We start from the raw sequence: 26241 nt of genomic DNA on the forward strand, positions 1-26241 counted from the left end.
GGCACTGGCCATTGTCAGAGACAAGGTACTGAGTGATATGGACTTTTGGTCTGACTCCGTATGGCTGATCTTATGCTTGGAGCGGTCTCAATTCTTGCCTGCAGGGGAACCCTCTGGAAAGCAAAAATGAAGCAGCTAAAGACGTGAAGTTCTCGTGTAAGTTAAGCACATTAACCAAACTTTCATTCCAAAGCGAAAGGGCCTTAGTTATTAGCTAGTGGGCTTTACTCCTGAATAAGAGCACTTCAACGTCACTGCTTTGTCGGAACTTCCCTAAGCCTCCTGTAAACGTGCCCTCAGATAACCAGCTTCCAGCCATTCAGGTGCTGAAATGTTACAGAAAAGTGGGGCTGTGTAAGAGCCTACTCGGGAATTTTGAGGCTATTTAAAATTAAGTGTGCCCAGCCTAGCATTCCCTGAAAAGATGTGAAGAACTAGTCCATCCACTGCACTCTCCTAGAAGGGTGCTAGTGTATCTGTAGTAGCCCAGCGGATGCAGACGGCCACGTAAGACCAGCTACTAACTTTACAGAAGGGCAAGAGATTGCATTCCCCACCGCTCCTGGCTACCACCTGCAAGAGAGATTACTGTAAATGCTCCTGTGAACTTCATCAGCACCTCCTCCCCTAGGCTGTAGCCAAGCATCAAAGATAGGAAGTTTATTTTGGCTACGGGGGTGAAATGTAAGTATTAATTCCTGTTCTAACACAGGGCACACAGGCCTGGAAGACAGACAAGCTCAACCACACAAACCCTGGGGCCTGAACCTTGTATCAGTAAATGATAAGAGTACAGTGGCATTCCAGGTGAGATAAGTTGGGGACCCACAGATGGTAGCAGTGATGATGAAAAGAGAGAATGAGTATCACTCCAGTGTGCACCAGGCACAGCTATGCACAATGCCCGTCATGGGGCTCACCACTTTGCACTGTCGGCTATTGTAGCTCAATGTTCATGGGGTTGTTTGTGCACTTAGTGGGTGTGCTAAACAAAGGCACGTGATAAATCACATTTTTTTTCTCATGGGCTTCGGGAGTCTTATTCTAACGCTACCGATAATATTCATCATACTGTAGCCCACAGTAGATCAAACCTTTATTGCCCACAACAGGCTAAGAGATTAATCAGTATGAATTAATCACCAATTCATTAATAAAGCTATACAATCCCTGTTTTCATGGGAGGCAGATCCACCCTCCTACAAAACCTCCCCCATTAGAACCCTTCTACATTAATTGTACTATTCCGGGCACTTTTCCCAGAAGTCTAAAATCTCCTTGACAGAAGTGGATAGTGTAACATGCCTGCAGATGATACTCAAGTTTCTGTCAACTTACATCACAGAGATCAGGTCAGTAGCCACAGCCTGCCCCTGGAGCCAAAAATGCGACTGAGAAAATGGGCTGCCAGCAGATCCTTGTTTCAACAGAGCTCATATCTCATTGCACATGCACATTTCAGACACTTGCTACTTTCCTAGACTAGTTTTTAATAATAATATGTCCCATATAATTCCCCGTTGTTGGTTAGGGAAGATCAGAACCAATGTTCCCACTACGCTTTTCCATCCATATGCAGCATACATTTTGTGTGTGCAACAAGACACGTGCCCATGTGCACCACCCGTAGAAACAAAACCTCGCTGTGGGCACTCTGCTCATCAGCTGAGCAGCATTTGAATCTCTCCTGAGTGGCTGCACAAGCACACAGCTTACAGGGAACAACTGATCAGAACCATAGTTTGGGCCCCAGGCGTGGGCAAAGAATCCTAAAAGAGTTTGAAAAATCCTGGTTTTGTAGAGGGCTCTCTAGAGAAGACTCTGCTTGAATGACCCACATTTTGGACCCCCGACACTAACTTGCACCCCATGGAGTCACAGCAAATGTCAAGACCTGAGCACACATGCAGATTTAAGAGCACAAAGAAGAGTCCATCTTTAAACAAAGCACCGACCAAGCATTGCTATATATAATGTATTTTACACACACACACACACACACACACACACACACACACACACACGTGCATAATCCCTTGGTTACTGATAGCTGGTATCTGGAAGGCATGGTGAGAGATACTGCAACTCTAAGCAGTATCTTTGAGAGCCACATTGTTGAGCCTATATGAGTGATTACTGTATCTCTGTGGGCCAAGAACTGCATGTAGCACCAGGGGCACAGATACCACAACTGAGCTAGCAGCACAGTGGAAAGTGACTCTCAGGCTGTAACCCCCTCCAGACAGGTACTGCCCCTGGAGGCAGCTTCCACATACGGCTTGAAATTGGCTGGTCCAGAGACTAAGACAAAGAAAAGGCTTAAGACCTGACTGACCACTCCAAGGGGCCTGAAGTGGGGACACAGGCACAATTACCTAAAATTGTGACAACTTGTGGAGAGCCTCCCTGGAAAGGCCTTATATAACTACATAAGTGCAGTGCTAGATTCCAACTTTGTACTGTCGTGCCATCCTGCTGTTAGTGGCTGGACTGTTAGGTCAGCAGGTAGAACGGGGCTTCTTTTAATTGCTCCCCTGGGACAGCTACAATCTGAGAGGGGGAACCCAGCACTAAATGTGGAAAGCAGGGCTACTCAGAGGCAGCTGTCGTACTCCTCTCAACCTCCCATGCCTAGCATTAAAAGGATTCAGTTACAGGGGAAGCATTCAGTCACATTTACACTCGTGATCGTCTTTACGCTAATTCTCCTTCAAGCCTTGCCTTTCATTCCCCCCCCCCCCCCCCACACACACACTTTCTACTCAGGATCATTTCCATAAAGCTTTTTGCTAGCCTCTTGCTTGTTGCAGCAGCAAATGGGACAGAGATTAAAACAATCAATGCAATAGCTCAGGATAAATGTAACCAGCTTTGCCAGGCATGAAATACTACTAGAAGTGATGCAATGGTTATTTTTACCAAGCCACATACAGTACTCAGTACAAGTCAGTGAAATAGATCTCTGCTGTAACATGTACAACCCACCAGTAAGGCTGTTTTGTCTGTTCAGATAGGGTTCCTTTCCCCTCCCTTCTCCTGCCCCTGTAAGATTGCTTTGAAATCAGCCCTGAACTTTTGGATTGAGCTCTAAGTTCTATTAACTCCTAGCTTTGGTGAAGTCTCTGGGTAAGATGCTGTAACATCACTAGTGAGAGAAGGCAAAGGATTAGCCACACTCCCAACACTGCATTAGTGTGAGAGTAGAAAAATGTCTGGTAACACTGACATCTCTAATATGGAGTATTTAAGCCAGATTTCTATTTTAGAGGAAGATGGCACCGGGGATTTGGCTCAAGCATGCAGCTTCTTTTCTGTAAGAGGCGATTTGTTTCTTTACAGAGGGGCATGAAGCAAGGTGGTCTCAGGCTTCAGTACAGACAATAGAAGGAGAAATCTTCAGTGATAGCACAGGAGAGTGCAAAGATCTGCACAAATAATTCAGACCCCCAATGGCACAGCATGGTTTTGTTAGTAGGCTTTGGTTTGCTGAGTTCCTATATTTCAGAGGAGATCTAAATAAAATTGAGGTCTTAGGCACTGGAGATGGTCCTCAATCAAATATTACCACACCAACCTTGTCACTATTCTAGATTGTGGCATTGTTAAAAACAACAGGGGGGTGGGAAGTTTGGCCCCAATGTCCCAAGTCTGTTTCAATTTGAGTAATGTATTCCGTGTAACTAAGTCTTAGCAGCTCGGATTGCTTATTCTTCACTTCCTGACACACTGTAGGGTTGCTTTTCCTATTGAACAGCCACATGCACAATGAGAGGAGACTGCAATTCTGCAGTAGGTGAAGTCAAACCACAACTGGAGAGCACTGACTGCTTCTTTTCACAGGACTCCTTCACCTCAGCCTGATTTGGTGATGCTTGGAAGAAAAGGTCCAGGTAGAAGAAAAAAGAGGTGAGTGTAAAGAGTCTTGCAGGCATTACAATGTAGTTTTGCTTTATAAAATGGAGTGGACAGACATGTGACTTGTCACACTAACAGACATCACCATCAACTTAAACCACACCTTCCTCTGACCATTCTGTTACTTGACAAAAAACACAACAGCAGAAAAAAAAGAGATGAAACAGTTTTCAAGTTTACTTTATGCATTGATTAGCAAGTTACTTGTCTATTTTGCTGATGGTTGATGGCATCTCATGTGCCAATCTAGAAGCTTGTTTCTATACTCTTCCCACCCAGTCACAAAAATAGTTGCAAGAGGAGGTTTTGCACCATGCTTTGCGCAGTGGGATTCTGGTCCATGCCGGGGATTGGAGGGTCGGGAGAGTTAGGGGCTGCTGCAATGCAAACAGACCATAACCAGCAAATCTGAACCCAAAGAGACAAGAGTGAAAGCATCTGTACGAAAGGAAGAGGGTAGTGCTGCGCTCTTGATCCTAAACATAAGCAGACGAGGAGGAGGACACTTCAATTTTAGGATATACCATTCAGAAAAGGACTTAGTTAAGAGCTTGTCTACACAGGGAAGCTAACTGCAACAGCTTCTTCCATTATAGCAGTGCCTTTTCCAGTTTAGCATACTCCAATTCCAATGTCTGGGTTAAACTACATCACAAAAAACCCTACAGTGCTACTGGAATAAGAGCCATTCTGCAATAGATATCGCGCTTTAAATTCATACCATACCTTGTTGTTCCAGAATATTTTCTCCATGTAGACAAGTCTTTAGTTAACATGAGGGTTTCAGGATTGTATTGTCCCTTAAACTTGGCATCCTCCTGACCGTCAACTTACCTGGCAGATTCACAGCAGGAACTTGCTCCTTCAAGAACATTTTTCTTGTTCCTCTTCTTGTAGCCCGTTTAAAAGTCAGAATTGGGGAGCAAGGTTAGGAAGAAGAAATACCACAATAAGCATAGCTGTGTGTGAAATATCGATGCGTTTATTGGGTGGCACTAGATTACAACCTACACTCATCAAAACCCTCCCCCTCGCACACAACTCAAAATGAGAGAGATCTTTTAAAGAGAAAGGAACTGCACTCTCCAGCGCAAGAGGCCAGATCATCAGCGTTTCTCCCTGTATTTCAGTGAAGTTGTACGGCTTTACATCAGTTGAGGATACGGCTCATCCCATACATGGATTTCAGTTTAGCACAACTGACCATAGAACAAACCCCAGTTGTGCCTCGTCTCTGGAAACTGAAGGATGAAAGCTCAAAATTATCTAGCTGTCTACTGAACCTGCCCAGCCCAGAGCAAACAAAAAAGTGTGCGTCTGAATTATTCACAGACTTAAAGATCTGCCCTCAAAGAAAAACATGGTTTTCTATTCAATGAATTATACCTACAACAAGAACAAGAAGTCACAAATGAGAGACTCCAACACAAGCAGCGACAAACATGGACCTCTGCTGAAATGCTACACTTCTGAAGTGTCCTCACAATTCTTATTCTTAAGAACTATTTTAAGATCAAAGAAGATTACAAGAAAGTGTCAGGGTTACCCAAAGATCAAACACAAAGGAGGTTAGGAGCACACTGTGTAGGAAAAAAGCTTAAGGGAGTTAGTTCCCAGATCTCATTGAAATTCACTCAACTGGGTGTTTTAACTCCCTTCAGCGCCCTTGAAAATGCCAGCCTTAATTTTAATTCTGACTTGTTTGGAGTAGGAAAAACTGATGAAACAATCTAATCCAGAGGTGGGCAATAATTTTTAAGGGGGGGGGGGGGGGAAGAGGACACTCCAAGATTTTGGTAAGTCATCAAGGGCCACATTCTATGCAGGGGGCATGGAGTCCTGGGACAGTGGGTGGGGTGTGGAAGGGAGCCTGGGATAGAGGACTGGGGAGCAGAAGGAGGTGTGGGGTCCGAGAGGGAGTTTGGGTGGAGAGGGTTATAATCGGGGCAAGGGTTGAAGTTCAGGGTCCAGGAGGGGGTGTGGGTGCAGGAGAGGATTCTGGCCTGGGAGAGGGATTATAGGAGGAAGTGCAAGGTCTGGGAGGGAGTTGTGACCTGGACGAGGTGTGGAGAGGGGATACACAGGGTTTGGGTGGTGGTCTGGGTCAGGAGGGAGTGGTGGCCTTGGTCAGGAAGTTGAAGGGAGGGAGGGGTTAGGGTGCCAGAGGCAGGTTCTTGCTGGGAGGCGCTTACCTAGGCAGTTCCCAGCCAGCAGTGCTGCAGGAGCCTGAGACACACTCCATGCCTGTCTGCTGGGCTGGCTGCTCCATGCGGCACTGTTGTAGCACAGAGGGGAAAGTGAGGAAGCTTTGCTTGCTGACTCTGCCTCCAGGAAAATTTCTCAGCTCCTATTGGCTGGAAACTGGTCAATGGGAGCTGAAAGATTTTCCTAGGGGACAGGGACAGCACAAAAGGCTTCTCCATCCCTCTCCAGTGTGCAGAGAAATTAGCAGCCACTGCTATGTAGTAAGGATGCTGGCGAAGTGGCCATGGGCTAGATACGGCACACTAGCCGCCTTTTGTCTACTCCTGATCTAATCTGACAATGCCACTTGAAAACTGAATTACTGGTCAGCAGTAGCACCACAGCCAACACTTTTTCCAGTCAAGAACATCCACTGCCAGCATTAGCAGGAAAACATGGGGGCTTACATAGGGCATTGCCAATCTCACAAATAATTACAAGTTCTTCCCAGTTCTCTAGTCAGGATGGGTAGGAATGGTGTCCCTAATCTCTGTTTCTCTGGAAGTGGGTGACAGAGGAGGGATAACGTGAGGATTACCTGTTCTGATCCCTCCCCTCTGGGGCATCTGGTATTGGCAACTGTCGGCAGACAGGATACTGGGGTAGATGGACTCGGGTAGGTCTGACCCAGTATGGCCGTTCTTATTTCAGGTGACTATGTTCAGCTTCTCTCTGTGGTTTCCATTTGTTTTGCCAATTGCAGAAATAACCAGAAGAAGAGGTGAAGTGTCAAATCAGTACCTGGATTGACCTCACCACATCCTATCCTTGGTCAGAAAGATCAGTTCAAATGTACCATCTCAAGTAGGGCCCCACGCACAAAAAATGAATAAATACAACTAATGTTTGTAGAGTCAGAGTGAGCCAAAGGGGTTTGGTCTTGGAGATATATGGATAAGGTAAGGAATGACAGCAAAGTGCTCAGACTTACTCAAATCACTTGTGCTCAGACTTACTCAAACCAGACTTGTGCTGTTTTACTATAATAGATCCCTAGCTATTGTGTTTTATACCTATTCAGAGAGAATTTTGATCAGGTCTGGGATTCAGTCCTCCATGCTAATGTCCACATTTTAGATTTTGCTGATACTATGGGTTTTGTGACAAGATCAGACAAAAAATTCAAAGCTTACAGCTTTTTGACTTTTTACCAGAGTGAATATACTGTGCCATATAGGAAGCTTAGTAAATGCAGGTGGAATTCGAGAGCAGAGGAAATGCCACCACATTTAAAGCACACATCCAAATTTCTTTCCCAGGACACTATCAGCTAGTCACAAAAAGGTCTTTACAGACATGTGAAAAAGAAGCTAATAAATGCCATTTAAATCCAGTTGGTGCTCCCTCCCAGCCCATCTGCTCCTCTTCCTTGATTACATAAAGGCATTCCACAATAGCCAACACAGCAGGGTACACCTTCTATCAGAGGATCTGGAAGCTCTCTATAAACACAGATGAGTTTTAAAGCCCATTGTGCAGGTAGGGAAATGGGGACACATGGAGGCAAAATGAGTTGTGTCAAGTCAGCCTTTGGCAAACAATAGAAGCGAGGTCTCTGGAATCTCAAATCCTCTGTTGTAACTACTAGTTGAGCTGGGAGGGGAAAAACTTTTATTTCTATTATCTGCAGTAGCAGCCAGAGGATTAGAGAAAATTGTTAATGAGCCTCACAGCTTGGTCAACTGATTGAGACTTGGGTTAAGGGGCTGTACATCTCAGTGTCGACATTCCAGCTCAGATGTAGCTTGGGCTTTGACAAGCAGTGAGCAGGTAAGATCACAGAGCCAGAGCTCCAGCCCCAGCTGAAACATCAACACTGCAATTTTTAGCCCCACCGCCCAAGCCAGCAAAGCCAAGTCAACTAATCCATGCTCAGACTCGGGGGGCTGTGTGGGGTTTTCTTTGCAGTTCAAACATCTGATGACAAAAGACAGTACATAAGAACTAGAGGAACAGGTTGGCAATAATGTGACAAAGAAAGGACTCTATTCTAACTTCCTCTTTAATTGACACAAATTGTGTGCAAGGGGCTGCAACTTGCTCAGCACTTCAGTTCTAAAATAGCTCTCCAGCTCCTGAAATGCAACATTTACTTCCTCTTCTAATCCAGATAAAGATGCCCTGCAGAAAGGCGCATTTCCATCTTCTTCAAAGTACATGCTCGGTATGAACACTTGGTTTGGGATTTCAAAGTCACTGATGACAGCAATCACTGAGGTTCATCTCACCTGTATGGAAAGTAAACCTAAACAGATCCATCTCACGCAAATAACTACCATTCCTTAAGCCCTATTTGTATGAGGAAATTGATTCGGGGATCTCATTAAATCCATGCTGAAAACATTTACCTACTATTGTTCCTTTCAGCAGTAACAGACAACTTAACTGAGACAAGGGAAAAGGGGCCAATCATGCTTTTCCTAATGACCACAGAAACAGGTAAACCCTGTGCGCATTAGTTTATGTATGTGGTTTTCAGCACCAGTTCAGGACAACAAGCTGCTATCAGTTTTAAGCAACAGGTCAGTTTCGTGGCCTAGACGGGCCAGAGAGACCAGACCCAACCAATCATCTCTTCTGCTACAGCACTGTTTTAATTACAAAACATGACTTCCGCTCAAGTAAAACATACCAAAAATAGCAATTTCAAAACTAAAGATCATCCACTTCCTTCTGAGCCAGAGATGGTTGTTGCAGACATAAGACCAAAGCATTTAGAACTGCTGTTTTAAAAGAAGAACTATGAACAAATGTGTATGTTAGTGCAAGAGATGGGATACGGTCATGTTCTTTGATAATTAAGGACGCTAAAAGCATTGCTGTTTAAGCTTTGTCCAGCACGTATCAAAACCTATCTGGCGCTGCACTTCTATAGCAAACTCAAAGCATTTTGCAACAAGTGAGTCAATAGCCTTGTATTTTTCAAAAGGGGAAACGCATGCAGAGAGTGGTTAAATGAATTGCCCAAAGTCACAATGAGCCAGTAATAGAGAGGTAGCTGTGTTAGTTTTTCCTTTAGCAAGATCAGACTATGTAGCACTTTAAAGACTAAAAAGATGATTTAATAGGTGATGAGCTTTCGTGGGCCAGACCCACTTCCTCAGATCATATTCTGGAAGAGAATTGGCATGACCATATATACCAAAGGAATACAATGAAAAATGTGAATACCTTATCCATTGTCAGTTTAATAATTTATTCACTTTTTTCACTGTATTCCTTTGGCAACCACATGCCAATTCTCTTCCAGAATACGATCTGAGGAAGTGGGTCTGGCCCACGAAAGCTCATCACTTATTAAACCATCTTGTTAGTTTTTAAGAGCCACTGGCAGAGACAGGAATAGAGCCAGGCCTCCTGGCACGCCTGGCCCACCTTTAATGACCAATCACTACCTTGCACACAGCACAATTTAAAAGATGACACTGTGATAAATGGGAATTCCAACAGCTTTGGCTCCCTCTTAGGTGAAGTTTAGTTTATAGTATAAGTGTCTGCCTAGGAGAAATTGTAGTAAGATAACTTATCATTCCTCCATCAGCAACTGAAGCTGACAAGTTCTCACTAATATTTCTTTCCCTAGCCCAGTGATCCCATCGCAACAGTTCTCCTCACTGAAGGCTGGTCACAATGGAGCAGATTCCCACACGAACCTCTGCTGACCTGGTAGCAAAATATCTTGAACTTCAATCCCACCACGGCAGTGGATTGTACTACTCCAGCATTAGCCGAGCATAGCAGTTTCATCTTGCGTCACAGCAGGAACAGGTATACGCAAACTCAGCATCTGCCTTTCCAGCACCCATGTTGCAATTACAGTCACAATCCGCTTTCAGAGGAACCAATTCCTCCTTGTAAAAAGGAAAGCAAATCCCAAAGTACTCATTTTGACTAAAGTGAAAGAGTGCAGTGGATGCAAACACAAAGTTTCCATCTGGCTATGACATGTACCACCTTCATACTGCAAAGAGAATTATATGGACCTCATTCAGGACTTTCCTCAAATACAAAAAACACAGATCCATTTATACAATAATTTCACATACTTAAAACATTCCCAGACCAAACTCTCTAGACAAGTAGCATATTAGCAATATTTTCAATCAAGAACTTATGTATGGCCTCCCAACGTTTTGTTTCTCAGATCTTCATCTAAGTTAGAGATACAAAAAAAAGTAAACTCCCAAACTCCCACAATTGAGGTTTTACTTTTTCATTCACTCCAAACAGTGCTAAACGAGTGTGTTGAGTCACCAATATCTCCTCACAAGATCAAACATTTCTATCTCCTCTCATTAGATTTAAATTAATTGGTTAAAAATTTACCACTAAGATGAACCCGTTACTTCATTGCTGTCTAGTGGTATAGATCTTCAACAGCTCCAGATATACCTTCCTTTTACAGGAGATAATCACAAACTCATGCCAACCAAAAGGTCTAATTTAAAGAAAAACATCTTCTATAGTTTCATGCAGGATTTCAGTTGTGAAGTTGTGTTGAGGTTGAGTATTTTAGCTAAATTAAGAATCCAGTCTAATGTATGGGAGCATAGTCCCATTACTGCAGCTCATGAATAAGACTTGGCAGAAGGCGTGGGGGAGGACAGAACAGGCTCTCAGCAGTCAGATTCCTCTCTAATGTGCATGGCACAAATATGTTTCAGGATCCCAACCCCTACACATACATGAATTGTCACTATCAGTCCCAGTCTTAATTTAATCCAATTAAGGTGTTTTTGAAACTACTCTTTCAAGTTTTACACTCCAGTTTTGACTTTACAAAGTAGATTTTAATAAAATCAATGTTTTGTCACACATTATACTTAGAAATGCACCTCCTATACACAATTCATTTCCTAAGCAGGTCTTGCAACACTGAAGAAAACAAGGGCACTGTGGTCTCGGAGGCAGTATTTTGGGCATTAGTTGAGAGATACTATGTAACGTGATCAGTACAGGAATAAAACAGTTTTTCCAGTGATGACAGGAAGTTGTTCCTTTGTATATAGCTGCCATAGAGCAAGATGAAAAAAGCATCAACTCAGTCCCCTCCCCCTCACACATCTGCCTGCTATGTACAATACTAGTTTTTGCATATCTCCAATAAGTCATGGTCCAAAACCAAAAATACATCTTTATTCTCGGCAACACCGTGGCTCCCAGTTTGTAGGATCCTCCTCAGATCTACAGTGAATTCAAGAAAAATTTACTACTTGCTAGGGCTTAAGAATGTTAAGATTTCCAGTTTCATTGTAACTGGTCTTCCAAGGGTACTTAGAAAACCATTAATCTACACTACAGGCCCCAGTGAGTACACGTTTAGTCTGACAAGTAGATGACCTTTCCCCTCCATGTTTTAATCTTTAGAAGAGCTAATGTGTTGGGTAACTGATTTGCCAGCAGCACAACCATTTTTATTCTATTATCCTGATGCACAAAAACCTGCTGGATTCAAGCAAGCAATCACAGCAGCCAAATCTAACTGAAGCTTGCACCTGGGAAAAAACTGCCATAAGGAAAGCATCAGTATTCTGCCTCCTGGAATGTGAACGTAAACGGCTTTCAGCTAAAACTTCAGTTCTGAGCATTGCCTTTCCAGCATGACTTTCTTGGCCTGGTGGGGATGCAGAAGTCCCCATGCCTGTGAGAGGTTTCAGATGGACAGAGAGCTTCTTAGGGGTAAGATGTTCAAATGTCAGAGTATGACTATCTATATCCTTCCCTCAAAGATATTTTCCACGCCCCTCCCCCTGTCACACAGGAGACCCACATATGGACATGCTTGCACCTCAAGTGAGTGACATTGCATGGACAGTGCCCAAACTATGAAGCTCTCACAGGCCATCTGAAACCTTTCACCAGCATGGGGACTTCAGCATCCCCATCAAGCCAAGAAAGTCATGCTGGAAAGGCAAGACGCCGAACTGAAGTCTTAGCTGAAAACCCTTTACGGTCAGATTCCAGGAGGCAAGACATCCTAATAAAGTCTGCCCTGATGAGATGAAGGAAATCATTCACAAAGATATTTTATTTCAGAAAGGTCTGAGCAGAGTACTACTCCTCCCGTGGAGAGCTGGTCTATAGCTTACTACATGCTTTTCCTCTGACTGAAGAACAGCATGGCTTAGGGACAGTTAAGTCAGACAGATGGCCAAAACCAAGTGAGCAGTGAAAGTGCAGCTGAATGTTTCTTTCTAAAAGCAGTTACCCACAGTAAAACATCAGCAGTAGCTCCGTTGTCATTGCCACACATTTCCTTGAGTTTTGACTGATGTAGGAACGCTAACATTTCATGTGATTCAGTGGCAGATTGTCAAGCGGTTTTTAAAATAAGCTAAGTGACAGATGTGGGATCCATTTACTTTTAACTCTGATTAAGAAAACAAAAAGCACATAAGTAATTATTTTCTCTAGAGATCACATTCTAAATCTGCTGCGTGTCAGGTTTGAAATAACTAGGAGCACTATTGAGATGACATACTGCGTGGTACTCATCATAATGGGTGACAAATTTCAGAAATAAACTTGGCCAAGGGCAATTCACTTTGAGCAATGGTGATGAGGGAAGACAATATGAGAAACAGCTAGCCATAGTGGCAAATAAATTAATGGGTGAAAAAATTATGGCTAAGAGTGTAAGCAGCTTAAATATATGGAGAGTATATGGGGAGAACAACAAGACTGCCCTGTCTTTAAAACAAAAAATGAAGAGGGGCAGAAAATCAGGGATGATGCAGTTCAGTTGACTTTTTAAAAAGAAAGTCTTTTAAAAGCCCTAATGTGAGTTAATTAACTCAAGGTTAAAGCCAAAAAAGACTTACAGTAACTAGTTCCAAAGACTCCAATGTATTTATTTTACTCACGTAGACTTTCGGAATGGTGATATTAAAGCACAAAAATAATGCCACAGAAATCACTGTTCCAATGTACCAAAACAGAGTTTGAGAAATAATTCCAAGAACTTGATGCATACTTCCTCCTTTAAAAGGGTCTATTCTTTACTGAAGCCTCTTCTACACTATTTCTAACACTACTTCAGCTCTGACAGGGTTACCTGTGTTTGGCACCATGATGCAGAGGACTCTCTGGCTGCCACTAAATTTTAATCATCCTGTCAGCTGTAACTGCTCTAAGCCATGTTAAGTGGCATGGAGCCAGATTTTCAAAAGGCATTTAGGTGCCTCAAGATGGAGACAGGCACACAGTATGATTTTTGACAATGTGGCCTATATTCTTAAAATGTAGGTGGGCGGCCTACAACCCATTTGACGCAAGGTTTCAACTCTGCTAACTTTGGTGGAGCTGAATCAGCATGTGTGACAGTGGGAAACGTTTGACAAGTTTCCCTAATATAGACAAGCCCATCATCATGCCTATTTGCCCTCATGTTAATCTCTAACCCTAAGCCCTACAGTAGGGTGCACAATACAAATCATTTCAGAATCTCCAATACCCAGCAATTTCTCCTACTCCTCTCCTGTAAGCAGTCCTGTCTCTCAATGACTATCCTCCTGCCTCTCGTATATGCAGGGAATGAAGGTGCAGCTAGCAAGATACTGGGGGAAATAATCAGGTGTGTGAATTTACTCTATCACCAAGCTCAGCACTGAATTTCAGGACTCCAATTCTCTTAAAACCCTGTGTTAAGAGATGATGAAGAAAACCTAATATTAATAACTCACAGCTGGGCTCTATACACAATCATGAACCTCTGGTGTTAATGAGAAGTGGCAAGTTCTGCTCCAAAGCACCAACACAAATATAACAAAACCTTCACAGTTGTGGCTAGAGGGTGTAGCTATATATTTCCCAGACTGCTACAACCTCAAGAGATTTCTTAAACCAAATCTAGAAATCTCTCTCCTATTCTAGTTGAAGGGCAGCCAAGATTGTATTGGCTAATATCCAGGGCCAATCAAGGAGGAATTACACTGCAGTACCTGTCTGCCCATGACAGTTAAATCAGTACCTGCACTGGCTAAGTGAAGATCTGAGACATATCCTAGCTCTAAATTTAGGGTGAGTCAATACCCAATACTTTTTGGGAAGTAATGATTTCCACCTTTGTTAATATATTCAGAAGCACCTAACCTAGCAATGCTGGAAATACTAACCTAGTTCAAAAGTCATTTTCTGCACTGGGTCAGCCAGACTTGCTACAGAGAGATTGAAGTTATTTCATGCTGACAACAGCTGAGAGAAATCTTGATGTGTTTACATATAAAAGTGAGCTCAACTATCAGTCTCAAATCAATTTAGTGTCATTTTGGATAATATGACTCACATCAACATACCACATAGCTACATCCAGAAGAGCTTCGCACACTGAGATGATGTGAACTCTAAGTGGTGGAAAGGGGGAAACGATTTATGTAGTCAGGAACAAGGTTTGTTTTAAATATACAGCTACTGAATAAAGGCTACTTCCACCAGAGGACTTCAATCTTCTATTTCCAGTTATTAAGGCAAAGCACCAACCACTCAATATAACTGCATTAACAGCATCAATTCATGCCACATTAAAATACTTTCTTGGCACAATTTATTTTTCTGACCCAAACAAAGCCACTAGCAAGTCATTAACAATATGCTACCCTAAAGTGTCAGTTTAACAGCCCTCTAAAAACATTTTTAGACTTAAGGAAACAAAAAAGTGTGCATGCTATTGATATTAAAACTGCAGTTACTCTTTTACAAGTACCAGCTGCTTTCTTGCAAAGCATTTGTAATGTATTAATCTATACAATGAAGAAAAAGCACTCAACTGAAGGCAGCAAAAAGCTGTGTTGGTAGGCACTGCTTACAGGTTGGAAAGAGTGGATTCCTTTACTTTCTTGTCCATTTCTGGATAGACTATTCAAGCCCTTTTTAGAGTTATGCTCAGGCTAATCAACAAAGACTAAGAAGGGCCTGTATATTTGCTTTTAAGTTGAAGGGAACAGAACTGGTGAAATTTAGGCTCAATTCCAGATACTCATTTTCAAACTACTACTTGAATAATGCCTCTCAGCCTTTTCTTGTGTGTCTTTTCATCTCAGTGATCACTGGCATCGCTTTGGCCTTGTTGCCACATACTGATGAAAGTAGGGAGAACAAGTAAAGAAATAGAAAGGGATCTCAAATTAAACAGCTACTTGCCAAAATAACGAAGATACCAACTCCCATTATCCCAGCTCCATGGATACTTCTATCAGATTTGTATATGGTAAGTGCTCACTGGGAAGAAAGAATGCTCGTGAAAGGTATGATTATTTATTAGAATAATTTCCATTAAATATAAGGAAAAAGAGTACTGCAGATTTAATTTCACATCTTGGCTATGTGCTGACAAAGGAGAAGTTACCAATTGCAGCAACTAGCTCCTGTCCCAAGCCAGGGATTAACTAATGCCCCTCCCAAACCTTTCCCTACCCTCCGACCCCCAACCCCAACCCTTTTTCCATTTTATTTTCCAACTAGACAACACTGTTGGCAAATCAAGACAGCATGAAACTTACATCAGTAAAAAATAAACAAAAAAAATCATGAAGTGTGCCAATGCATCAGGTTAACTATCCTATTAGATGCATACTTCTCCACACTAGCATTTCTGCATGGAAGCCAGCTGTACCTTTGTCTCAGAAGATGAGAGTTTAAACATTTTGGGCATGCTCTGTGGTGCAATGGTAAGTGCTGCAGAGCCACATACAAGAGATTTCAAACCTGAACTCCCCTCCCAAAAAAGACTTATTTTCAGGGATATGCCAGGGACATCCCCACAAGTTTGTGCAATGACACTCAATAAGTACAATCTGATCCTGTAGCACAAATTACAATACTCAGTTCAGCATATTGTAAGGCATGTGGACAAGAAGAGACATTAACAATATGCAGCAAGATGGGAAATAATTCCAAAACAGCAGGACAGCTCGGCTAGATTTTAACCTCATTTTGAATCCCCTGATGTCTACCATTGAGGCCAAAATCCAGTTTCTATCAGTGGTTTTCTGAGACTGTTTGCTTTTGGCTGGGTGGTAAAAACCAATTCCTTGTGTTTCATTTTAATATAAAAGCAGAAACATTGGCTGAAACTGTAGGAGAAAATACTAAGCATCAGAGATGCTTGCAGCGATCAAAATTCTGCTGACTTTAAAATGTCATCGGCGCTAAGTTTGAAGGGGGCTTATGGAAGAGTAAACTGGCCCAACCACTAGCATGGTCACAAACAGTTTTGTATTTAAAAAAACAAGGCAAACCGATTATGAAACCCTCTTTTCACAAGTAGTCCAGGTTTTAAAAAAATCCTGCAAAATTAAAAAGTTAGATTCCTCCATTAAAAAAAAAGTTTATACATATGGGCTGAAAGTGACCACCACAGGTCTGAACAGCACCTTACAGTACAGACTAAGACTTAAAGAATTGATCTCACATTTGCAGTCTTTAATTTAAAAAAGAAAAATATCTGGCTATGGCCGGGATGACACATACGGGAACACTTCAGAACACAAGGCAGAGGCAAAACAAGCAGCGTCACTCTCCAGGCCATGGTAGCGGTGTAAAAGGAAAGGGGCACCTCATGCACAAAATGTATTTTACAAAATACATATCCAGAAAAAGCAAAAAACCCCACCTTGCACTAAACTGCAACATTCTTAACACTTGCTTTGCCACAGGCTGCTGCCCATGCCTTGTTCAGAGGAGGCATGTGAAAGGGGGTAGGAGAAAGAAGAGGGAAATCCACATTTCAGTCTATATTCCAAAAATCTCTCTTTTATAGGGACGTCTTCAGTCATCTGATGTCAGACACAGAGCTCTCATTAGAGTCAGAGTATGAAGCGGTCATGACAGGAGTGCCGTTATTTGCCAAACAGCCTTGTCTCAAGGTTTGAAAGTATGAGGCCTGCACTGGTTTGTGGTACTGCAGAACTTTTACAGCGTCTTCTATCTTAAACCATTCCCTTTTCCTTCCTGTGGGTAGAGGAATAAATTAATAAATGCAGTATAAGAACTATAGATAGGCATTTATCCCTTCTGTGAAGTTTTTGCAGTTGACTAGCATTCTGTCCACATCAACTGTGATTAACATTCAACAATGAAGTGATCTTGCAGCCCAATGCCAATTCAAAAATCCCAAGAGATTTCTCTCACTAGTCTTCTGTTCTCATAGCCACAGAAGGGTCACCCTACCCAAGTGTATGACAGATGCCTTCAAGCTTCCACAAAAGATGCATCATTAGGGTATTAAATTCACAATCCAATTGATGGTGGTTTGGGACTCCTGAGTTTTGGTGGGGTTTTTAAAAATGTTATTTCCATGAGTTCTGAGTAGGATAGAAAAAACAATATAAATTTAGAACTCAACCTATGATCTAAATATTTTCTTTTTTGAATGACTTGCTCCTGAGGAGGAAATTATGTCACTCTCTGGAACCTGGTTTAGAATGAGGAAGTGCTTTTCCCCCCATATCATCTCAATCTTCACATACAGCATTTGCCTCTTTGTACTGAGACCTCTTCTGGGGAAAGCCAACAAGATGAGCCCAATTATATGTGGGGTTTTAAGAGTGCTGGCAAACATCCTGCAGGAATTATTCTGAAACTCAGTTCATTTAGGGATTTGATAATTCAAATGCACAGCTTTCAGGACTAGGCCAAACACAAGTCCTCAAACACTCAGAGCCAACTCAAGGATCAGAGAGGAAAGAAGGAATCCAAAACACGATCACATTTTTGCGTTGAAAAGAAGAAGCCAATAGAGTTCAATTATTTTAACAATCACTTATTGTAGGGGTGGGGGAGTTGGCATGTTTCTGCATGGAAGGAAGTATTACCAAGCATGAAGGTCTTACCAATATTGACAGAGTCCTCCCAGTCTTCTAACACTTCTGTGACGATGAGTACATAAACATACGTTCTGTGTTTCCTGTCCTGATTCTGAAAGGCAAAATGGACAGGCTTGCCATAATCCTGTTAAGAACATAGCACTTAAATAAAATCCTAAACCCTTCTTTTTGGTGGGAGGGGGAAATCTTAAAGCAGCTTTCAGAAGATGGGATAGTGCAAGTCTTCATTTAAATACTGGCTATTTAGTATACAGTCGTTTTCCATTTCAAGATCAAGACATTTGTTCAGAAAGGATTAGTGTGTATAAACTAAGGATGAAGTACCATACAATGGTCCACACACAGTAAGCCCAACACCATTCCATGAATCTTGCTATTGGTGAATGGCATTATTTAATAAAAGATGTGATTTTGATTGCTGCTGATCACCAGTCTTCCTAACTGAAACTGAGCACTCAGAACCTTTGAAAAAAAAGTCAGGGCACACTTTTAAAAAAGTGCTCTCTCCAAACCTGGTTGTCTAGTTTGGCCAACACACATACAGCTGCAAGCTTAGACAGAAGTTTCACTAAAATGACATTTTTGCAGCAAGATCTTACAACCTAAATAGAGATATTAATAAACTTACCTCAAAAATTCCTACTAATCTTCCTAACGTCCCTTTCACTCCAGCCTACAGAAGGTACAAACAGAAGAATAAGGTTTAATGTTTTAACTACAGCTCAGCTCATTTTCTATTTCCAGTTTGACTGCAATATTTGTAAAAGCAGGAAGCAAATGTTGCAAGCAGTCAATTCACATACAATAGCGTAATCATGAGAGGGATGGTGAAACTGCAGCACAAGCCCCAAAAACTTTGAATCCATCTTAGAGGAAAATCAATTTGATACCTGCATACTGAGATACCCTCAATGATCCAATAGCTTCTATACAGGACCCTAAATACAACAAGCAGCATATCAAGTCTGAACTTAGATAAAACTTGCTTAGTGGCTTAGCAACTGTTTTGTTGAGAACACTATTAAAAAAAAATCAACATCTCAAAAAAAAAATAGGCACAGCTCTTACTCCTGGACATACAGTTGCTGAGGTAAAAAACATTGGATACTTCTGAAACAGTCTCAGCCACCTGTAAACTTGTTTGTAAGCAGTAAAATAAAATTTTAAAGCGCATAACACAAGTTTTTATCAGTTCCCTGATACATCCTGTTCTTGAGGTTTTCATAAACAATCATATCATTAGGTATCTTCCACTCAACTGTATGTTATTAGTCATGGCGAATCAAGTGATAGGACCCAATGCACACAATGCTTTATTTTAAAATAGCAGTGTTTTCAGAACTTCCATTACATTGCGCCAAATAGTTTCTTGTTCAGTCCAAACGTTAAAAGTATTAACTTTGCATGATTTTGGAAAACTTTAGGCATTTTGCATTACTTGACAACAATTTTTTAACTTCTATAAAGTTATCTGCAGTGGCAGGACAGGCATTCAGGACAAAATGAGTCTTGGTTAATACTGTATTTCAAGACTCCTGGGGGAAGAAAAGGGGGCTGTTAATTGTTTACAACTCACCTTTCAAGAGACCATGATCCTGGAAGTTCCTTTCCTGTTACAGCCAGTCTAGTTTGAGAGTAGACCAGTGCTCTAGCATTTCCATACAACAGCATTTCTAATGCATTTAATTGCTCCACCTTCTCCTCTCTGCTATTTCTACAGTCTGGAGTTACAGTTTTATGCAGTTATATAAAGTCAATTTCCTCAACTTAAGTGGACTTGCTTCTCTCATTACTGATGTTTCCAATTTAAAGAATCTGCTCCGATCTAGAAATGTTGCAGTCTTTCCCATTAGCTGCTTTATTCTGCCTGAGACAGAAACAGTAAATGCTTACTCCGTCCTTTCAGCAGGAAGAGAGAAGACTGCACAAATGACTGCTCAGAATATTTCTTAAATAACCAATTACAAGTTTGAAAACAGCTTTCTGATTTAACAAAACGAGCTGTGAATACAGTAGTGGATTTGGGAACAGTTACACCTGCTCTCTTTGCCATTTTATCTACGTGCGATGGCGTAATTCCAGAGAACACAGTAACAGCTCACTCCATATTTCACAAGTGCAGAAGATCTGTGTCTATAAGTTAGAGCATAAATACATAAATATGCTGCAAAGAATGTTATTCAATCACTTTGATCTCTAAGGTAAGGAAATACCTGCTGCTCTGAAATGAAGCTTTCCCTTTTCATTCACCTCCTTATTACACCATGTGGGGACTGTTTCTAGTGGACTGTGGCCACAAATAACTGTTATTGTTCTAAGGTCACTCTTAGCCAAATATCAGTAACTCATCACACATGTAGCAAAAATTTTCTATGTGATCAATATTGATTAGCTTTTTTTAATAAAAGGAAAATCTGTAGCAACACCACCTGTTCTGCAAACAGCTTCTATTCTCTTGCATCTTAGCTGAAGAAAGCGTGAGTTGGAATTTCAGTTTTACTTTGTTCTACTTGGGTTTAAAGGCTGAGTCTACATTAGTAAACTTTAAGTTGAGAAACCTCAAGTAAAATCAATTTAATCCTATTTACAATATAACTTCCATCACAAACACCGGTGGTGAATTATAAAACAAGATGTTTGTTACTTTAGACAAGGGCAAAATGATTTACTGTTTCCTTTACCCACACTTTTGGCGATGTAAGTCTGTAGACTTAATTCTCTGCTGTCTTATAACTAGCAGAGTGATGTGGATAATCAAATTTTTAAATAAAAAAAGTCAGACCTGTATTTAAATTGGAATTTTTAATTTAAATTATGTAAATTTTTAAGTACATTTAAAATGTCAGCCTACCACCTAATTTTACCATAGTCCATTACACTAAATTTAAATTTAAGTCAATTAAAAATAATTGTAATTAATCATGAGATTAAAATAGTTGTGATTAATCACCATTTTAATTGTATTGTTGAATAGAATACCCATTTCAATTTACTATAAATATTTTTGAATGTTTTTCTACAGTTTCAAATGTAAATAAGTACTGTAGTACAATCCCATCATGGAAGTGCAACTTCATGTAGAATTCTTATTTATGTTTTATTTTTCAACACAGTTACAAGAAAAAAAAAAGTAAAACCTTTAGAGCCCATAAGTCAAACCATAAAGACGCATATGAAAGTTTATGCGCCAGATGTGCTAAATACCTTGCAACCCCAGCTTTAATACATACTGGATTAGTTAGGGTAGTTTAAAATTTAGGGTTCCCCATTACTGTTTCTAGTCTTCCTACACTAAGCTTGATTAGCAATTAATTTTGCTAGCAAATGGAAGGTTACAGCAGATGAAAAAGTATATCTTAAATTACCATTCATGTTTGTAACCTGAAGATGAATAAGGCATTTAGATAGCACAATGCCAACTGTGCTAATTATAATTCAAAGTTAATTGTACTACAATGGAACTGGAGACATGCGAAATTTCAAGGAATCTGTACAGACAGCAGATTATTTTCTAATTCTCCTTATTTATTATTCTTACAAATAAAATTGGTAGTAGAAGTCACAAATATTTTATTAACTGATAGGCTGTTTTATCATGTATCACAAACCAATCAATTCATATTTCTGAAAAAGTTTTCATTTTGGAAATGAACAATAAGTCTGAAAAGCGGATTTTCCTATGCAATGGAAAAAACAAATTTAATTTCAGGATACCTGAAATGGAACTTTTCCAACTTTTCTAGCCAATTCTCTTTTACCCTAAGACAGAGGTTCCCAAGCTGCTGCTGCCTTTTTTTTTTTTTTTTAAAAAAACACCGGGGACTGGTAAACCCAGTCGCAAACTTTTGGCGGACCAGTAACTTTCTATTTGCATATCTGCATATTCATGATTTTGTATATTCATTATATATAATAGAATGTTACCAGTCCACCAAATGTCCTGGCCCCCAGAATCCCCCAGTGCCAGCCCTAACTTCTAGAGTCCCCCACCCCTCCACTACCCCCCAGCACCAGCTAATGATCTGAGTGTCCTGCACCCAAACCCCAGTGCCAGCCCCCATCCCAAACATCTCAGTGCCAGCCCCCCGCTCCTTAGAGCCCCCCACCACCAGAACCCTCAGTGACAGCCTGCTATTTCCAGAGACCCACTGCACCCAACCCCACCCCGAGTCCTCCGCACAGCCAGCCCAGTTCCCAATATTATCCCCGTCCTCAGTATCACCCAATGTCAGCTCCCCACCTCTTAAGAGCCCCCCACTACTTAGACCTCCCTCTGCCCCCAGAACCTCCAGAGCCTGCTCCACACCCCCTCACCTAGCCCTGCACTATCTCCCTGCCGCTAGCTGAGCGTAGCTACCTGGGTCGCGGTTGCTCTAAGGTTGACATGCCAGGCTCTGTGCGGCCCTCCCACCGCAGTGTGAACCACTCCTCCATGTAGAGGAAGAGACTCTACCCCTGCCCTGGTTGGCTGAGAGGCGGGGCAGGACATGTTTCTCCCAAAAGCTGTCTCAGGAGCAATGTATTCCCTAGAGCCGCCGTGGCCTGGCAGCAGGCCACAGCCCAGCAGTTGGGAACCACTGCCCTAAGGAGTCAGCCCATCAGGTGGGCAGCACAGAGAGCTGGATAACCAGCCACTGGGGAAGACTGAAAGCCAGGAAAGCAGCCCAAGGAACTAGCTGGAGAGAGAGTCAGCAGCAGCCCTGGAATCCTGGGGAACCTGTTAGGCAAGTTCCAAATTCCCTGGAGGTCCAAGGAGCCATGAATTTGCTATAGCCCATGATGCAGGCTACAAGAGAGCCAGCAAGGTCTAGGTGTCCAACATGCTAGTCACTAGCCACATGTGACTATTTGGCTGCTTGAGTGTGGCTAGTTCACTAGGACGACAAGGAGCTCTGTGGCACCTTACAGACTAACAGATGTATTGGAGCATAAGCTTTCGTGGGCAAAGACCCACTTCATCAGATGCACGTGGTGGAAATTTCCAGAGACAGCTATAAATATGCAGGCCAGAATAAAGCTAGAAATAATTAGGTTAATTCAGTCAGGGAGGGTGAGGCCCACTTCTAGCAGCTGATCTGGAGGTGTGAACACCAAGAGAGGAGAAACTGCTTTTGTAGTTGGCTAGCCATTCACAGTCTTTGTTTAATCCTAAACTGATGGTGTCAAACTTGCAGATGAACTGTAGTTCAGTAGCTTCTCTTTGAAGTCTGGTCTTGAAGGTTTTTTTGCTGTAGGATGGCTACCCTTAAATCTGCTACTGTGTGTCCAGGGAGTCGGAAGTGCTCTCCTACAGGTTTCAGTATACAGCAATTCCTCATTTAACACGTGCCCGCTTAACACGTTTTTGTGATAGCACAATTTTTTTTTTTTTTTAGGGAACTTTTTTTAATTACACGACCGTCCTTGGAATAACATGATTTTCCTAGCCAGCCCATTGCCAGTGGCTGCGCGGGGCTTCCCCAGTCTCCCTGCAAAGAGGCGGAGGGTTCACCGCTCGCCACACCATTCCTCGCTGACACCCCCTTGCCAGACGCCATGCCCCCTCTCCTCTACCCCTTCTTGCAGGCCAGCAGCTGGGTTTCCCAGTAGATCCATCACAGGGGCATACTCCCAATCCAATGCCCCTCCCTTCACCTCCCCTTCCCTTTCCCAGAGCCAAACATCTCCCCCTCCCTGCTATAACCCAGTACCCTTTCAAATCGTTCTTCTGACGTTCATTTCGAGAGGAGTCTTCATCGTGACAGCATCTGATAGATTGAGGGCAGAACTGGAATCTGAAATCCCTGGAGATATGTTTGTGTGCTGCAGCGATCAGCTGTTTCTGTAACCCTGCTTCTCCTGGCATTTTTAATGTTTATTGTTTGTTGAACAGCATTCAAGCAGGCAGGTACTTTACTCAAAGCAACTCAACCCTGCTAGGCTGCCACAGTTTGAAATACAGTCTCATTATGCAGTAATACATGTGAGCAAGCAAACACCAGCTGAGCAACAGGGGATTATCTCAGCCAGCCCAAACCAGTTTCTTCACTGCAAATGTAGTCCATGCCAAGGCTTCCTTTCCATGACAGCTCAGTGGTTGAAAGAGCAGCTTTTCCAAGGCTCTCAGCTGCCAGAGAAAGGAAGGGTCAATGCAGATTTATTTTTGGATTTGAAAGGTGAAGCCACCGCTCTGCTCAATGAACCTTTGACTTCGATATCAAATAGCTTAATTATTATTAATAGTGATTTTGTTTGTAAAGCAGGGCTGTGTCCATAAGTAGAACATTTTTCACTAGTGTGATTAAACTTAATATCATTTGTCCTTTGACGCTTGCCAGCACAATATTTTGCTATATTCTTAGATTATTAGAAGCTCAAGTTCAGTGTACCATGTTACAGCTTGGAAACAAGAAAATTGAGCAGTTTCTCCTCACTTTCAAAGAGATGAGCTATTGGAAAACGTGACCTTCGTAGGAACACCCCCCACTCCCACCAAAAATAGCCTTCAGAAGAACTTTGGGAAGAGGGGCTCTTTTTCAATCTTCGCCATTTTATTTTATCCAGGGTATACAAGAAAATGAATAGCTGGGAGAGAGAGATGGGTGCTGCCAAGTATTTTCACAAGCACAATTAACCCCACCTGCATTTGAAACTGAATGACATGGTTTAATTATACAACGGAGGTGAACCAAGTACAAAGTTCAATAACCTGCTCCACAATCCTCCTAACACAACTGGGGGAAGAAGACAATCTCAGCTCTGACCTTATTTGATTTTCAGCACAAAGCATAATATGTGGGGAAACAAAAGTGGAACATTTTGAACACACACTAAAGCATGCAATGTTTTAGTTGGTTTCTAAATATGATTTTTAAATTTTAAGATGTGCATGAACCTATTTCTTTTATAGCAATAAAATACAGTACCAATTGTGCTGTAAATAAAAAATGGCAGTTTCATGAAAATCTGTTATTAGACGTGGGTTAAATAGGAAAGATATTTTGCTATTAAGAGGCTGCCTTGGAATGTATACAGAAGGCAGTATAGATAAGGATTTTGAAATCTGATATGAAGATTGAGGACATCTGAATATATACACAGAATACAGGAATTGTTGTATTAGACCAGACCTAGAGACCATCTAGTCCAGTACTGTGTGTGTCAGCAGTCATTTCCAGATCAGTGTCTCCTAGAGCTGGAGGGAACTAGGGATGTCAATGTGTTGTCAACTAGATGGTTAACTGATAAGGACTACTACTTATTAACTACACACACTCCCCATCACCGCTTGGGTTGGGGGGGGGAGAAGGAGGAAGGAGCTGCCTCCCCCCAGTCTTCCACAAAGGCAGCAGTGGGGGGAGTGGGAGCCCCCTACGCCCTCCATGATGTGGTTGGAAAAGCACAGAATTGCCCTGGCCCTGGCTCTGACCCTTCAAGGGCGGCCCAGGGCCACTTTAGAAATTTCTGAAGGGGCTCCCCATCAAAAAGTTATTGCCCACAGGAGTTCTATACCAACTGTTGGACCATTCTGTAAGGACATGTCTTGTATGAAGCTATTTTTTAAGAAACTGAATTTTACAGACAATACAATGTAAAATTCATCCCAATACAGGGCTCAAAAATTATTCTAGCTTCATTTTAACTTTTCAACAAAAGGTCTCAGACAAAAGCCTGTTGAACATGAGTTCATTTCCTCCCATCTCGATTACTACAAGTTTTCCCGGTTCCTTACCACTGCCAACTATAAACACATACAAAATGCTTCTGTCTTCTCACAACTCCACTGAACCCCTATTGATTTTAATATCAAATTCAAAACTGTCCTCAGTTTAAAAAACCTTGGAAACTTGCTCAACCAAGCACATGAACATCACTCTCCAATTCCTGAACACTGTCTGCTCTCTTCCAATAATCTTGGTACTAATACAAGAACCTTCACTTCTCCAGCTACTGTCATTTTAACAGTCTTCATGTAGTTTCCAATCTTCTATGCATTTTTATTCCCGAATGTATAGTCTTTTCTTTTAAAATCATAACTATTTAACTTGAAAATTCATTTTGGAATTTGGAAGTAGGAAACAGTAAGAAAAATACTCTGAAGTGCTGAAAAATGGTGACTCACCATACATACTCTTCTCATTCTATATCAGTTTTGTAGGTTATAAAATAATTTTTCACCCCTACATTAGTCAATGTACCTTTCCAAAAGAGTAGATAGATCCTGAATTCGAGAAAAACTGACTGTGTTGACTGATAATCCTGATCTTTTAATGTTTTTGTG

At 41.7% G+C, this 26241-nt stretch overlaps 1 protein-coding gene across 1 annotated transcript in view; it reads right to left on the bottom strand.

Annotated features, from left to right (window-relative positions):
- Positions 1-11193: 11193 nt before the first annotated feature.
- Positions 11194-26241, bottom strand: part of NUDT3 (nudix hydrolase 3) — a 37496-nt gene continuing 22448 nt past the window's right edge. The window contains exons 3-5 of the mRNA XM_075909878.1: positions 18610-18654; positions 17988-18072; positions 11194-17106 (exon numbers count right to left, since the gene is read on the bottom strand). Coding sequence (XP_075765993.1) covers positions 16928-17106; positions 17988-18072; positions 18610-18654 — 309 coding nt within the window. The 3' untranslated portion in view covers positions 11194-16927. The remainder of the gene's footprint in view (positions 17107-17987; positions 18073-18609; positions 18655-26241) is intronic.

This window comes from Pelodiscus sinensis, chromosome 27, assembly GCF_049634645.1.
Source record: "Pelodiscus sinensis isolate JC-2024 chromosome 27, ASM4963464v1, whole genome shotgun sequence".
Classification (NCBI taxonomy): Eukaryota; Metazoa; Chordata; order Testudines; family Trionychidae; genus Pelodiscus; species Pelodiscus sinensis.